Below are 16,368 nucleotides of genomic sequence, written 5' to 3' on the forward strand. Positions count from 1 at the left end.
AGATCAGAAGGGTTGGGCAGGTTTACTTTAATACAACAGATGCTGTAACATTACAGTAATAGTGGTTTGTTTTTAGTGTTTAAGATTTAACTTTTCCTGGGTCTTAATTCTGCTTTTGGCTTAGATTCATGTTGTTTTCAGAAACGAAAGATCCTTGAAATTTCTTTGTAGCCTAAGGCAGCCACTCTGAATTTAATGTATGCATGGGTGACGTGTGGATGTCCTTATACACGTAGGTGCTGGTTGATTATCCTTTTGGTCCCATTCTAATTTGGAATTGAGAAAGCTAGGAAATAAATTTTATCATATTTTGTAGTTGCTTTTCTGAGAACCTCTAACAGTAATTCTCCAGGTGTAGTCCAAAGAGCACCTAGACTCCGTTGCCCGGGCAGCTGGTTACAGATGAAGATTTTTGGACATGGCACCAGGAGCCCTGCTTTTTAAACACAATTCCTGGGTGGTTCTGGTGCTCACTGATATTTAAACACCACTGATTTAGAGTTATCAAAAATTTAAGGGGCACCTTGGCGGCTCAGTCAGTTCAGTGTCTGACTTCAGCTCAGGGCATGATCTTGAGGTTGGTGAGTTTGAGCCCTGCGTCAGACTCGCTGCTGTCAGTCTGTCGGCACAGAGCTCACTTGAGATCCTCTGTCCCCTTCTGTCTGTCGTTCCCCTGCTTGCACTTTCTGAAAAATAAATATTAAAAAAATTTAAATGTCTATCCCACTACTCAATTTTTATACTGTATTGGTTCAGCAGTCCCATCCTTACGAATATGTCAGTGGGTGCTGAACACGAGGAGTGCCACATGCTGACCAGAAGTGCCATCCCTTTCGTCTGCCTCAGAATTGCAAATTTGCAGACCCACTGAGGGATCTCGTTTAGTCACAACTGACTGGTTCTGAGGGTGGCAGCTTACTTGGACATGTTGATTCAGATTTGGAAGATAGAGTGAGGTTTGCAGCTACATCTGACATTTTCTTCAAGGCCTGTGCCATCCCAGACCCTTGAAAACGAAGACAGTTTATGCTTTTGTGTAGCTCATCTACCACACCTTTGTTGTGCGGTCGTCCGTTCGGGGCTTATGGGTTAGCAGCATATGGATTAGGCGAGTTGTTAGCACATCCTCTTTCTTCGGCTTCCCCACTGAATTGGCTCCTTGGAGGATTCACAGGCCTTGAAGCAGTCTAGCGTCTGTCAGGAGCAAAGCACAGCGCGCGTGTTGGTCACCATTGTGTTTTCCCTGGGGGAGATTTAAGCCATTTTTGATGGTGTTGTGAGTAGCTTTTAAAATGTCTGTATAGGGGCGCCTGGCAGGCTCACTTGGTAGAGCTTGCGACTCTTGATCTTGGGGTTGTGAGTTCGAACCACTTCGCAGGTAGGGATTACTTGGAAAAAATCTATTTAGTGTTTTTCGTGGTCTTTACTGGCCTTCTTTTTCTTTTACAGAAGAACCACTGAACAAGATGATAAGATAATAGAAGGAGGTTGACAACTTTAGAAATGTGTTTTATCTTTTGAAATAATCCTAATAGATTTTGAAATACCCATAAATTCTTGGAGAGTCACTTTGGTTTGTAGTTGTAGTATTATTTTGCCAGACCTGTGTGCGGTTGTGTGACCGAGCCATGGAGACAGGGTGAGCAGGAAGGAAGATGACCGCGCCCGAAGTGAAGTGTGGTTATTAACTCAGGCAGCAGCTCCGCGAGGCTGCGGACGGAGCTGGTTGTGTCTATAAAGGTGGAGGCGGCATGCATGTACAGGTGTTGCTTGGAGATTTGTTGGACAATTAGAAGCTGAAACTGGACTGTCACATGCTTCGCTACTCTCAAACAAGGGCACATCATGGGGATGTGCTCAGGCAGCCTTTTACCCTATTCTGTTTATTAGGTAGTGTTTCTGGGAACCTATTCTTTTTCCTTTTTTTGAGTGTTTGTTTTTGAGAGAGAGTGAGCGTGAGTGCCTGCACTCACGGATGAGTGGAGGAGGGGCAGAGAGAGAGAGAGAGAGAGAATCCCAAGCAGGCTGTGTGTGTGGAGCCTGATGTGGGGCTCGAGCCCACAAACTGTGAGGTCATGACTGGAGCCTAAATCAAGAGTCAGATGCTGAACCAACTGAGCCACCCAGGTGCCCCTAAAAATTTTACATTTTTAAGTAATCTCTATGCCCAGTGTGGGGTTCACACTCAGGACCCCACGATCAGGAGTCACATGTTCTACCAACTGAGCCAGTCAGGTATCCCTGGGAACCTTTTTTCACTTTAGGGCCTTAAGTACATGAGGAACAGACTTTTTTTCTTTTTTCTTTTTTTCATTTAAGAGAGAGAGAGAGAGAGAGGCATGCACAAGCAGGGGGAGGGGCAGAAGGAGAGAGAATCCCAAGCAGGCTCCACAGTGAGTAGAGTCCTGATCCAGGGGCTCCACCCCGTGACTCTGGGATCATGACCTGAGCCAAAAGCAAAGAGTCAGGTGCTCGACCCACTGAGCCACCCAGGCACCCCAAGGAACCCAGACTTTTTAATAGCTTCCCAAGAATCCTAAAGTGTAAGAATTACACAAAAAATTATCTCAAGAATGTAGAAATAACTTGCTTTCCACCGTCATCCTTTAAACCCTGTCCTTTTCATGTCCGTTCCTCACTTGGACATCTTTGATTCCTGGTACGTAGGCTGCTTTCCTTCAGCTCCTCCATTTACCCTGCAGGTGCAGATTTAGATGTAAAGTCCTTACTAGGTTCTAGGCATTGGGGATAAAGCGACAAGATGATACACTGCCTTGGAAAGTCTTGCCATCTAAGGTGGAGATGGATGTTTAAGGTGTAGGTACACTGAAGGGTTACAGGTATTTTAAGTAAAGGGAGTACAAGGTACACTGAGAGCCTGATAAGAAAAGGAATGGTTTTGTCTCGATGGTGTTGATTCAGGAAAGGCCTGATAGAACAGCTAACCCTTGAGCCACATTTTAGGGTATGATTGTTAGGTGGGAGGGTGCCAGCACGGGTATTGAGTTTGTGGAAAGTCCTTATTAGACATTTTCAAGTTCTTGATGGAGCATAGGCATGACTGGGCCATCATGAAATGAAGCAGGGCAGGGGGTGCTGGAGGGCCTTGCCTGCTGGGGGAAGGACTTTGGCTGTTATCTTTTGAACGGCTGCGTAGGAGGGCACCAGTGGTAGGGATTTTAGGAACCTGCCCTCGTAGCTGTGTGGGTTGTGGTGTTTGAACGGAACACAGGAGACTACTCCAGAACCCCCCAGAGAGAGAGAGATGAACAGAGCCTCAACTAAGGCAGAGGCATGGGGTTCAGAGGGAGAAGGTGAATTTGTGTGATAAGAGAATTGGCATAAGGATGGTAATTCTTTCATTTTTAAAAAAAGTTTATTCATTTTAAGAGAGAGACAGCATGAGTTGGGGAGGGACAGAGAGACGGGGAGAGAGAGAATCCCAAGCAGGCTCTCTGCTGCTAGCACAGAGCCAGATGCAGGACTTGAACTGACAAAACTGTGAAATCGTAACCTGAGTCAAAACCATGAATTGGACACTTAACCGACTGAGTCACCCAGGCACCCCAAGATGGTCGTTCTTTCAAAAGCACTTCCAACAGCATTCCTCCAATGCATATTGCTTCATGGATACCTTTGTTAGTATGGGGTGGGGGTGGGGGTGAGGGGGTGCATAAGCTTAAACTGTGCAGTGGAGTCTTCTGAGCTAAGTCAGCAAGCACGTCCTGTTTCACAGTTGTCCCAGCCATCTGAGCCTGAGCGAATGTGCAGAAGGGCCAGGGAGACCCTCTGGGCTTGGCACGACCGATGTCTGCTGATGACCCCACTTTGAGTACAAGCATGGATATGCAGAGAGGTTTTTCAGGGAGGCTTTTTGTAAAGGACCAGGTTGCCCCACCACCCCTCCAATTTCTTGGTGATTTCCTCCTTTAACACATTTCAGATTATTTTCTGTTTTATGGATTTGCTTGTCTCTCCCTAGTGTAGAATGCAGCATTAATTCAGACCGTATTGATTCTTGATCTAGGACAGTGCGTTTCATTGACTATCTTGTTTACTTACTGGACAAGAGGGAAGGGAAGCTCTGTGTTGGCTTTTTATTTAAGAGCACTATCAGGTTCTGGAACACAGTTAAGTTCAATTTTATAGAAACAATAAACAAGATTTTCATGTAAGATGATGAAGTTGAAATCATTTCAAGCCACAGGAATATTTGGTCAGTTAGTGCCACTACATTTTAAATGGAAAAGCCAAACACTTGTCTCCAAGGACCAAACTACTGAAGGTCAGATTAGCCACTTCTCTGTAAGTCTGCACTTTGTCAGTGATAAACCTTTACTTTCTCACATGCTCTTTGGTTAAGATTAGGGTTCGTACTAGCATAATGAATTAAATCCCACTGTCATAGAATTGCTCTAATTTGTAATTGTATACTTTTCAATATTTGAATGCCTATTCTCTAACACTGTGATTGATGCTAAAAAACATATAGTAACACATTTTTATCCCTGTCCTTGAGGAGTGTATGAGTAATAAATTGGATAAATTTATTAAGTAGCTGGAGAATATATTGACTGCCTCTGTAAGGAGACAGTATAAGGGTCATACCTGTCCAGTAACATAGATCAGGCTTGGAACTCTGACTTGTTACGCACCCTGTTTGCTATGTGTGTCTGTAGGCCATATACCTAACTTCACTGAGCTGCTATTTTCCTCATCTTGAAAAACAGGGTTAATGCTACCCAACTCACAGTTCTTGTAAGAATTAAGTAGGGGCGCCTGGATGGCTTAGTCAGTTAAACGTCCAACTTCAGCTCAGGTCATGATCTCACAGTTCGTGAGTTCGAGCCCCGCGTCGGGCTCTTTGCTGACAGCTCAGAGCCTGGAGCCTGCTTCGGACTCTGTGTCTCCCTCTCTCTCTGCCCCTCTCCTGCTCATGCTCTGTCTCTCTCTGTCTCAAAAATAAATAAAAACATTAAAAAAATTTTTTAAAAAGAATTAAGTAGTACATCACTTAAAAAGTGCTCAGCCTAGCATCTGATCTGTAAAGTCCAATTTTCCAGTGCATGTCACACAAAGTGCTTTATGTAGCACATTTTCAGAATTACATATTTTTTGGAGAAAATCATTTCAGAAGAAGACATTGAAATTGACAGAGTTTCAGTGACTTGTTCAAGGTTCCACAGCTGCTGTGGACAGTTAAAATACATTGGAGAATGAATAGTTAAGACGAACATTTCTCTGTGTAGTTTTTACTTTTGATGTAATATTTTAAAAATGGCAGAAGTGGTGCAAAAGTGGAGATGAGAGGTGTATTACTTGGGTAATATTATGAACTCTGATTGCTGTGGGTTTCTTAAAATAAGAAAAGGTTGGAGTTCTAAAATATGCTGTTGGTTACAATGGTAGGCAGAATAATGGCCCTTTAAAGATTTCCTAGTCCCTAAAACCTGTGACTATGTTACCTAACATGGCAAAAGGGGCTTTGCAGATAAGGTAAAGTTAAGGATCTCGAGGACAAGATTTTCTGGGATTATCTAGGTGAGCCCAAGGTCCTCATAAGTGGAACGCAGGAGTGTCAGAGGTTTTGTGATGCTGTGCTCCGTCTTGAAGAGAGAAGAAGGGACCACAAACCACAGAATGCAGTGGGCTATAAAAACAAGGAAATAGATGCTTCTTTAGAAACTCCAGAAGGAATACCAACTGGCTGACAATTTGATTTTAACTCAGTAAGACTTAGTTTGGAATTCTGACCTCCAGAATTCTGAGAGATTAATTTGTGTTATTTTAAGCCACTGAGTATGTGGTACTTTGTTTGAGCAGCCATAAGAAACTGGTACAGTTACCTTGACATTACAGTCTCCTCCACTTTCAGATTTTCTATGAGTTAGTATGTATGCATCTGTCCACAGGGCTTTGTCACCTCCTGGGAAATCATGGCTCCTTTCTGTTACAGAAAGGAACAAAAGTGAAAAAGCCATTTACAGCTTACGTCTTATGTAACATTCTGTGAACAGCCTTTAGAAACAAAGCCTACACAATGATATAATTTTTGTTGAGAGGACTGTTAAGTTTCTGTTGGAGTCTGGATTATCAAGAACAGGAATTTTGTCAGGCAGGAGAAGACTAATATCTACAAAAATTAAATATTTTCTTCTAATGACTTTTGGCTGTTTATGTAGGTGGAAGGAGTCTAATAAGTAAGAAAGGTATGACGAACTTGTGTCCCCATATCAGTGGATAAAATGTAAATCCCAAGGATGATAAATTAGGAGTTAGAAACTGCTGCTAGGATGGTTTTATCAATAGCTGTGATTCCATTTGTAACCAGAAGATGGCAGAATTGACACACAGATGAACTTACAGTTAAAAGGTTTTTGGTTTTAAACGATGGTTCAGAAAGATATGTTAGATTTGGAAACCTGTGTTCCAGAAAGAATTTTGAGAATTACACAAAGAATGTGAAGTAAAATACAAGTAAGTAACTTGCACGTTGCAGAATTTTTCAGAGTGTCATAAGGTTTTTCTCCCTCTTACTGATTTGCCACACTGGAGTTTACTCTGCAAAGTCCAAAGCAGCCCTTGCTCTGAATATGATTAAACTGTGGCTGTATTCAGTTTATTTAGGTTTCTGTTGAACTGACAAAGATTTACCTGTCTAAACATGAAGAATCAGCCGAACTAAACTTTGAAACTTTAAGTTCATTAGATGCGTGTTGATATATCTTTGATGGGAAATACTTCTGGAGACAGTAATCGGAAGATGTGGGTTTCATCCTAACTTCCTAAGCCAGGTAGTGCTCTGACCTTCAGTAGCTTCTGTCTCAGGCTGGTATGTATTTAACGTGCTGACAATTGGCTTCTAATATCAGAGGCACATTTATGGGTCATTGATGAAGTTTCCTTTAGAAAAATGAAAATCAGGTAAATGATTGTGAGCTGTGTTAAAACAATTGGGGAAATGATGTAATGTTAATGGAAGGTACTTTCGGTGGTGCCCAGTGGCCTCAAAGAGCATTTCAAGAGTGACAGGACAGAGGTGAGGCCATAACAGGCTGGCAGCGAGGTGTGGAGGTGTGGGACGTGGCCGTGGCAGTGAAAGAACCAGAGGTTCCTCTTCTCTGCCTTCACTCATTTTACCAAATGGGAGGTTGAAGTTGACAGTAGTTTTTTCCCTTTTACACACTTAGTCTTAGAACTTGTAGTGTTTGTGTCTTGGTGTTTAATAAATACTAAAAGGAGACATTTCAGTTTCCGTTACAAAAATAAATTTAAAAAAACATATCAGGGTAAGTTGTTTTTTTTAATGTTAAAGAAGAATCTTGGTAGCAGCTTTATTATTATTATCAATTTTTAATCTAAACTTTATCTTATTTTTGGCATGTTTAATTCTAATGAAGCCAGTGTTGTATTTTAATGTGGCTTAAAGATGGGGACATATATTATCTTTATGTTTTATTTTTATTAGTTTTATTTTTTGGTAGACCCTCAACATATAAGACGCTCTTGGATATAATGAAAATGCCACCATTTCTGTGTCATGGATTCATACTGAACCCCAGATTTATGAGGAAGGAATTCTCTAGAGAATGGATTTACCAAGAGACCACGGATGACATTATCTTGATCTCCTTTCATGGAATCACAATACTATAACGTGTTTTTGTTCTTGTGCAGTGAAATACTCTGTTGTAGCTCAGATTCAAATCTAAGAAAGATCAGAGTTAATAGAAAACCAAATCGAAGGCATTGGAGTTACTGGAGGAAATAGAGGCGTTCCTTTGTGGCCTCTGTCTCATGCCAAAATTGCCACGCCACGGAAGTCAAGAAGCCTTGCTGGGCGCTTTGTACCTCTTCCGTTAGTGAGATTGTTTTTCATCTAAGGACCTTTTCAAAGTTTTTGTTTTGCTTCTGTATTTTTAAGAAATAAAAACATAATGTAAGAACATGAAGGGTTATGAAGCATGAAGTTCCATAAATATTTATGCCAAGTCGCAAAAGTAGACCATTCCTATTTTCTTGACATATTGAGGTCATATTTCACTCTTGACCTCTTGAATTGAAAAATACAAGGAGTTAGTGAACCTTTTTCTTTCCTTTCTCTTTCCTTATTTATTTATTTTCATTTCTTTAATGAGTTTTAGAGGCTGGGGGCTATCCTTTTAGGTTCATGTAAGTTTCAGCGGACCTTGTTTTCTGTCCTGGCTTATAAGTATGGATTTAAAAGTTTGCACACTTATGAAGAGTAACACGATTTATACCCAATTTTAGGCCTTAGTGATAATCAGGTGTTTAATCTGTTTTGTGTGTGTGTCCTTATCTGTAAAAATTGGTACTTGTCAAGGTTAATAATAAGTAGGGTTGCATTGAAAAGCACATTAAAAAAATTTGTTTTTAATGTTTATTTTTGAGAGAGACAGAGCGTGAGCAGGGGAGGGCAGAGAGAGGGAGACACAGAATCCGAAGCAGGCTCCAGGCTCTGAGCCGTCAGCACAGAGCCCGACGCAGGACTTGAACTCATGGACCACGAGATCATGACCTGAGCTGAAGTCGGATGCCTAACCGACTGAGCCATCCAGGTGCCCCAAAAAAGCACATTTTAAATTGGCCCTTTCATTTTATTTTCTCCCTCAATTAAAATCTTTGGTCCATAACATATTTGTGCTCTTTAATATTATGTTAATGAAACTTACCAAGTAATGATACCTGTTCATGATAGAGAATTTAGACATGCGGGTAGGCAGAAAAGGAGAAACATTACTTGTAATCCCACTTTGTTTTTTCAAGTCTTTAATATAGGTAATCTAATGTTAAGTACAAAGAAAAAAATAGCTTAAAAATTCTGGAGTATTGGTTGTTGACCTGTCAGATGTGATTACGGTCTGTTTAGGACCTGTGTCAACATGAATGCTGGAGCAGGACCCAAGAGTACCTGGAGTTTCTCCTCCATTGTTGCATGGGGGTGTGGTGATAGGGTCTAGGGTGCTGGGTTGGGAGCTAGTTGAGGCTGGGGTGGGGAGTGGGACAGATGACTAGGTGTAGCCAGCTGCTGATCAGTCTTGCTTCTGTTGATGTATGCATTATTTACAGTGGAGCAAAAGCCCTTTTGGTTCATTCTTTCAGCCTGTTTGAAATGACTGGCATGTGAACACTAGGTGATGCTGTTCTAGGTGCTGGGGGTTCAGAATAAGTCAGTGTGTTTCTTGCCATTGAGGGACTTCTAGACAGATGGGTCTGGAACAAGATGGCAGGAGGTGTGAGGATATCTATAAGCACAAGGGAGATAAGTTTCTGGGCTGACAAAACAATGCATGTCCATTAAGGGTCTGAGGCTTTTAGGTTGAAAAAATGCCTTGGGACATGTTGCAGTGACCCTTTATATTATTCCTTTTTGACTGTATTTTTTTGATTATGAGAATAATTTCAATTTTCATAGCAGTTACTTCTTTTTTAAGATGTAATTAATTAAATTATATATTTTAGGTTGCCTGTCTGATTCGTGTTCCTTCGGAAGTGGTTAAGCAGAGGGCACAGGTGTCTTCCTCTTCAAGAACATTTCAGATTTTCTCTAACATCTTATATCAAGAGGTGAGATATGTTTTTAAACTCTTTCTTTATTGAGAAATATTTTATTAAAAAAATTTTGTTTTAATGTTTCTTTTTGAGAGAGACAGAGACAGAGTGTGAGCAGGGGAGGAGCAGAGAGAGGGAGACACAGAATCTGAAGCTGTCTTCAGGCTCAGAGCTGTCAGCACAGAGCCTGACATGGGGCTCGAACTCAAGAACCGCGAGATCGTGACCTGAGCTGAAGTTGGATGCCAACTGACTGAGCCACCCAGGTGCCCTGAGAGAGATTTTATAATAGCTAATATGAACACTGTGGTTCTCATCCCAGGGGCCTTAGAAGAGACCATGAAGATAAATTTAATGCTCAGTCACAGCAGCTTTTTATGCTAAGATTATTTTTGCTTTTTTATTTGTTTTCAAATTTTAATTTTAATATTTTTTCTCCAAATTTCTAAACAACACGTACTGAGTGCCCCCACTGTGTACATGTCCTACATTGTCATTGTCCTGTAGTAGTTTCAGAATCAGACATGGAATAAATCATAAAAATGTGAAGTGAATAAAGATACCATGTTAAAATGTTACCATAGAATTTGGGGACCCATGGAAGAGGAGTACAGTAATGGGCATAGTGACCAGCATCATTATGTTTATATTAAAATTAATTCCGGGGGCACCTGGGTGGCTCAGTCAGTTAAGTGTTCACCTTTGGCTCAGGTCATGATCTTATGGTTCATGAATTCGAGCCCCACATTGGGCTGTTCACCTGCTTCGGATCCTGTCTCTCTCTGTTCCTCCCCCAACCACATGCTCTCTCTCTCGAAAAGAAATAAACGGGGGCGCCTGGGTGGCGCAGTCGGTTAAGCGTCCGACTTCAGCCAGGTCACGATCTCGCGGTCCGTGAGTTCGAGCCCCACGTCAGGCTCTGGGCTGATGGCTCGGAGCCTGGAGCCTGTTTCCGATTCTGTGTCTCCCTCTCTCTCTGCCCCTCCCCCGTTCATGCTCTGTCTCTCTCTGTCCCAAAAATAAAAAAAAAAAAAAAAAAAAAAAAAAAAAGAAATAAACGTTAAAAAACATTAATTTCTTTTTTACTTGTTAATGTTCCACTGTGGATCAGAGGTCATTCTTGCTGGCCAAGTCACTGGGGACCATCAAGCTGCTTTTCTTTGTATTTTTTTGCAGAAGCCCCCTCCTCCCGTGTTTTAAAAACAGTATTCAGTCACATGGAAATTTCAATGGGTCTAGGTTTTAGAAAAGTTACTCTTAATAGTTTTTTTGTCACTTAGGTGAGGAAATAACTGAGTATTTGATCAGAGGATCATGAGATCAATCCAGTAAAGAGACCCTATTGTGAATCATGTGGACAGTTGAATAAATCAAGGCTTGTCCAGAGATATTTATCACCTTGGAGGATTATTAATGAATTTCTGATATCTTCTGTTTGAAACTATGAAATATAATTCTGTTTTTATAGGAAAGGATGATTGGCGTTTTGTGTGCATTTGAATTTGGAAATACATACTGAAATCATCTCAAGTATTGTTTTCAGGAGCAGAAATTTTGAAAGCGACTGAAGTAGTTTGATTATTTTAGACATGTTCCCATTTTAAAGAGAGCTGACCCGAGCTTTATATATTTTAGGCCAGTTTATAACCTTTAACCTTTTATAGAGTGTGGTCATTGTGCAAGCTTTAAAACTCAGACTTCAGCAACTCTGCCTTACTCAGAGCATCATTCAGATCTCTGTGCTGTTCGAACTTACTGAGCTCTCGGCCTTTTGTTTGTTTCAGGGCATCCGAGGATTGTATCGAGGCTACACAAGCACAGTTTTAAGAGAGGTAACTCACTTAATTCCCAGTACTGAAGTGCAAAAGAATGATGTGCTTTGTTCAGCAAATTCACTCAGAGAAACTGGTTGAAAAAATTAAAAAGGGATACTTTGATCGCCTTTGAAACACCGTTTAGTCTTATCCTGGTTCTTACAGCTAACGAATGGGCCAAATAGGTTCGCTAAAAGAGCAATCCCACTGGTCAGAATGGCACCCACGCTTTGGCTTCATTGGTGCTAGGTTGGTTAAATGTTCCTTTTGGCTGAAATCGTAAGAAGCAACCACTGAGGTTAAGATACCAAGTTAATTACCAGAAGACACAGAGTTAATGAGAAATTGGTAATGAAAGCAACGTGCTAAGAGACAAGTGTCTAAAAGTCTGTATCATGCGGTGTGCTGTTGTCTTCCCGATCGCAAGGTACGGTGAGCCCTGGACCGCTGGCCCTGCGGGTGGCTGGCCGTGCAGTGTGCCCCCAGGCAGCCGCTTTGCCTTCTGAGACTTCTGACTCGAAAATTCTGGGATTCAGTATTTTTCTTCTTCTTTTGGTTGAAAAAGCAAAGTGATTTCAGTATATTGCTTGTAGGAAGTATGTTTCTAATTTTTGCCTCACATAGAGGACAATGTTTTGAAGTTCAAAGGGTGATTTACATAAGATTTAAGACCAGTCTTTGGTTTGGGACGTAATCATAATTTTCTTTCTTCCTTTTTTTTTTCTTTTTAAGAGTTTAATTCCTAGGATTTTTTTCAGCTGTATTGAGATATTGTTGACAGGTACAATTGTAAGGTATTTAAAGTGTACGTTGTGATGATTTGGTCTATATATCCCTTGTGAAAGGGGTTGGGACATAATTTTCTATTAAAGAAAACAGGAGAATCTGCATGCATACCTGTGCTCTCTATCCTTTTTTTCTATCTGAAGTTCCTTGGTCAGTAACATGTTTGCATTTACAAAAATGTTTTTAATTTAAATAAATGTTGTCATTTAATTAACAAAACTTTGAAATGATTTGAAATCTCTAATTTTATTTCCAGGTAGTTTTTGATTACGTTTTGTTTTTACTATAGATTACAATCTTCTTTATGAAATACAAGCCCTGTCACATGTTTTATAAAGCTTTGATTTCTGCAAGATAACAACCTTAATGTAGTGTGGTGTAGTTGATGTAGATCTTTGAAAAAACTTCTTTTGAAGGAAAACTGAATGTTGTAAAGTGAGTTTGTTTGTGTGATGATGACTTCTGTCTTTCAAAAATATCACCCACGCTGTCTCTTGGTTCTTACTTATTTTCTGACTCACTAAACACGTGTGATTTAGTCAGCTTTCACCTGGGTGCAGCAAACCCGGGGCCGGCGGGGAGGGGTGGGGGCAGTGAACCTCCTTTATTTTTCTGAGAGATGCTGAATAAATGAATATATTTACATGCCCGACAATACTGGTTTTGCATACAAACAGATAGAGAAAACACATGGTTACACCTGCTTTCTATTCTTGTAAAAATTTGTTTTGACATATGTCACACTAGTAATTAATTTCTGGGCTGCAGTTTTTGCACATCATGTGACCCTACTGAGATGACTTTGTTTACTGAAAATGGCCGTGCTTTGTTGGAAATTTAATTGGGGTCTTCTGCATTATGCGTTTTCATAAAAGATCCTTCAGATCTGATTTTAGTTGAAATATTGCTTTTGTACAGATTCTCTGAGAGAACGAGAGAAGAATTACTGCTGAATGAAACAGCTTCTTTTCAAAATGAGAAAAATAAGTAGTGATATGTCTGCTTTAAACAAAATTTTTGCATTATAAATAGTTTCAAGTTCTTACATTATTCTGACACCAATATCGAATCTTTTTGCCAAGAGCTTGTTTGATTATTTCAATAAGAAAATACATTGAAGCCTTAGTGAGAATCACTGGGAAACTTAGATGTTTATTCTGTGTACAATTTTTTCTTTAAAACAAGTTTTATCTCCCTGGCCCATTAGAACGAGATTGGAGTTTGAATCCATGCAGTATAGGAGATTATGTGTGTTCTTTAGATTTGGTGAGTGCCATCCCGTGTTTTCCGCTGCGTTTGATGTTTGTGGAGATTGTGTCTTATCCCTTATGTTCTCTGCAATTATTTTAGTTGCTCTCAACTTCAGACTGAGTGTCAGCAGGGTCAACAGATTATACTGTATGCCTCACCCCTTCCGTATTCATTTTTCTTTTGCTCTGGACCAAACATTGTGGTGCGGTGCTGTTATTGTAAGATGGAAATGGGGAGCGAGTTCACAGCTGCCCTCACAGGCAGGCCAATTTCCCAGCGTCCATTGTCCTGAAAGTTCTGTGGAGAGCAGCCTCATGATCTTCTACGTAGGTTAGAAGGACTTCTAAAGAGGACGAAAGCTGAGAAAGGCACTTTGTTGCAAAAGAAGTAGGAATAAGTTAAGCTCAGCAAATAGGCTTTATCCACAGATTCTTCTTCACAGTCATTTTAAGAGTGCCTCCTGTGTGTTGGGCCCCACGTGAAACGTTTCTGCACGGATTCTCAAGGATTTGTGTTCTTACAGGAAAACAGGCGGGAGTAGGCATTTCACAGTGCTGTAACGATATGTAGGTACTAGATGCGGCTGAGATGGTAGGGGAAGCAGTGCTTGGGTGGTGCTCGATTAGCATTTGTTGCATTAAAAAACATGAAATGTTGACTTAATTCTCGAAGGAGTGGTAGTTAGAAATAACCAAGGAAACAGGAGTTGTAACATCAGGAGCAAAGGCACAAGGCTGTAAAAGCACGCGTGTACCTCACTTATTAGCTCAGCAGAATTGGAATTTTCATGCGTAGAGAAGAGGCAAGAGTGATTTCCCTCCATGGCAGGCCAAGTGGGGATGCTGCAGGCAGGTGTTTAGCTAAGTGGAGTGTTTGCCCGGAGGAGACGTTGAACCTCTCCCCCTGGCTGGGTGCTTGCCAGGAGACTGGGGGACAGCACATGGGAGAAGGCCTTTGAAGAGCCGGGCATGCGTTCCCTGGTATTTGGAGGATAAATGACTGGCATCTGACTCTTCTCTGCATAAATCCGATGGCAAGATGGTGGTTGGCTCTGCCTCAGTGGAAGGACGTTGCCATTGTGGTCAGGGATAACTCCGGCTTCTTTTTGGTTGATGAGAGATGTGAGATGGGCGAGGATGATGTCTCCCTGTCTCCACAGCTCTGCCACCAGTTCACCGAAAGCAGCCCTCCCACCAAATTCTGTCACGCATGCTGTCAAAGTCAAGCAGGGCAGACAAGTCCCTCAGCCTGTCTGTAAGTTCATCGAAGCCTTGGATCTCTCCTTTTAGGGCCCCACATCCTCACTGATTGAAAAGTTCACTCGCAGGTAGGCATGGCAGCCTTTCAAACTTAGTTCCCCTTATTGTCTGTTTTAGACCATAGAGACCCCCCCCCCCCCCCCCATGTAGTGGCTGCAGGTGAGACCTTTTAGGAATCAAGCCTTAGGGATGTCCTTCAGCTCTGTTGTCTGTCCCCTCAGTTCCTGTGCCCCTGCAACTCCTTAGATTGTATAACGCTCTTGTGTGTTTTTCCAGAGATACCCTGTCTTAGGTGTTTGGCCTCTTGTTTGTTTCTTCAGCCCCAATTTTTTTTTTATCTCTTCATAAAGATCTTCCTTTCATTTTTATGATGGCATAGTACTCCATGGTAGACACGACCCATTCATTATTTAACCAGTTCCTTGTTGGTGGACATTACAAACGTGCTGCAGTGGATATTACTGCTCTTAGGTCCTTTTGTACATGGTTGAGGATGTTTGTAGGGTTAATAACAAAAGTGAGATTGCTTGGCTAAAGGAGTATGGCATTTATCATTTTGATTTTTTTTAATGTTTCTTTTTGAGGGAGAGTGGGGGAAGGGCAGAGAGAGAGGGAGACAGAATCCGAAGCAGGCTCCAGGGTCTCAGCTGTCAGCACAGAGCCCCAGGCGGGGCTCGAACCCATGAATCGCGAGATCATGACCTTAGCTGAAGTCGCTTACCGGATTGAGCCTCCAGGTGCCCTAGCATTTGTAATTTGGTACATACGGCCGAAGTGCCCTTCGTGGAAATACCAGTCGACCCCTGTGCCAGCATTGCAGGCCTTCTTTTCCTCTGCCTCACCGACTTTACCAGCCGTCTGAGAGGTGATCTCACTGTCGTTTTCATTCTGACACTGGGCATAAGAACATACATCTCAGAACTCTTTGATTCCCTTTACTGTGAACTGTGCTGTGTTAAACTTTGTGCTGTGTTAAAGTTCTTGTGAGAATGGCATGGGGAGATCGTGTGAAGGGCTGAGCCCACCATGTGGGATGTGTTTAATATGCTCAGAACTGCAAGGGTTTTTGACAGGAAATAACACCTAAGTGTGAATCGCAACTCTGCCCCGTACCAGCTGTCTGCTCTTGGCAAGTTACTTAACCTCTCTGAGCCCACATTGGCCCATCTGTGCTAGGAACTTTGCATAGACTGTTGTCCTTGAAATCTCACGGCAGTCTTAGGAGAGAAGAATTAGAGCAGTGTGGTCTGCCAGGGGACTCAGAAATGAAGAAGCCTCCCTCTAGGTTGTTGGGGTCCTTGAACTGCCGTGCAACCTTGATCGGTCTGTGTTTAAGCATCTGAATGCCATTTCATGATGATGAGTAACAATTGTGTTTGAATTACAGGCCAGCTGTTGGTATTGCTTGTAAAGTGTCTCAGCTACAATTGGAGGGTGTGTTATCTGAATGTCTTGTAGAGAGGAATTTTGTATTCGTTTAACATACTGCCACCTGCAACTGATTTTGTATTCACTGGCTACTTCTGTAGGAGAAACCACATACTGGTGGTAAAGATGTCAGAGTTGCCCCAATAATTGGTGGTTGAGTTGGTCAAAAATCGTAATGTAAATATGTTAGAAAAATTTTTTGATGATTCTCTTTTGGGTCCCATTGATAGTTTACTGGAATTTATTTCCCAAGTAAG

The 16,368-nt window shown here is 41.6% G+C and overlaps 1 protein-coding gene across 2 annotated transcripts in view; it reads left to right on the forward strand.

Annotated features, from left to right (window-relative positions):
* SLC25A26 (solute carrier family 25 member 26) overlaps positions 1 to 16,368 on the forward strand; it is a 137,966-nt gene that overhangs the window by 29,538 nt on the left and 92,060 nt on the right. For both annotated transcript variants that reach the window (XM_049640858.1, XM_049640859.1), the window contains exons 4-5: positions 9,484 to 9,588; positions 11,358 to 11,405. In XM_049640858.1, the coding sequence (XP_049496815.1) occupies positions 9,484 to 9,588; positions 11,358 to 11,405 (153 nt within the window). The remainder of the gene's footprint in view (positions 1 to 9,483; positions 9,589 to 11,357; positions 11,406 to 16,368) is intronic.

This window comes from Panthera uncia, chromosome A2 (genome assembly GCF_023721935.1).
Source record: "Panthera uncia isolate 11264 chromosome A2, Puncia_PCG_1.0, whole genome shotgun sequence".
NCBI lineage: Eukaryota > Metazoa > Chordata > Mammalia > Carnivora > Felidae > Panthera > Panthera uncia.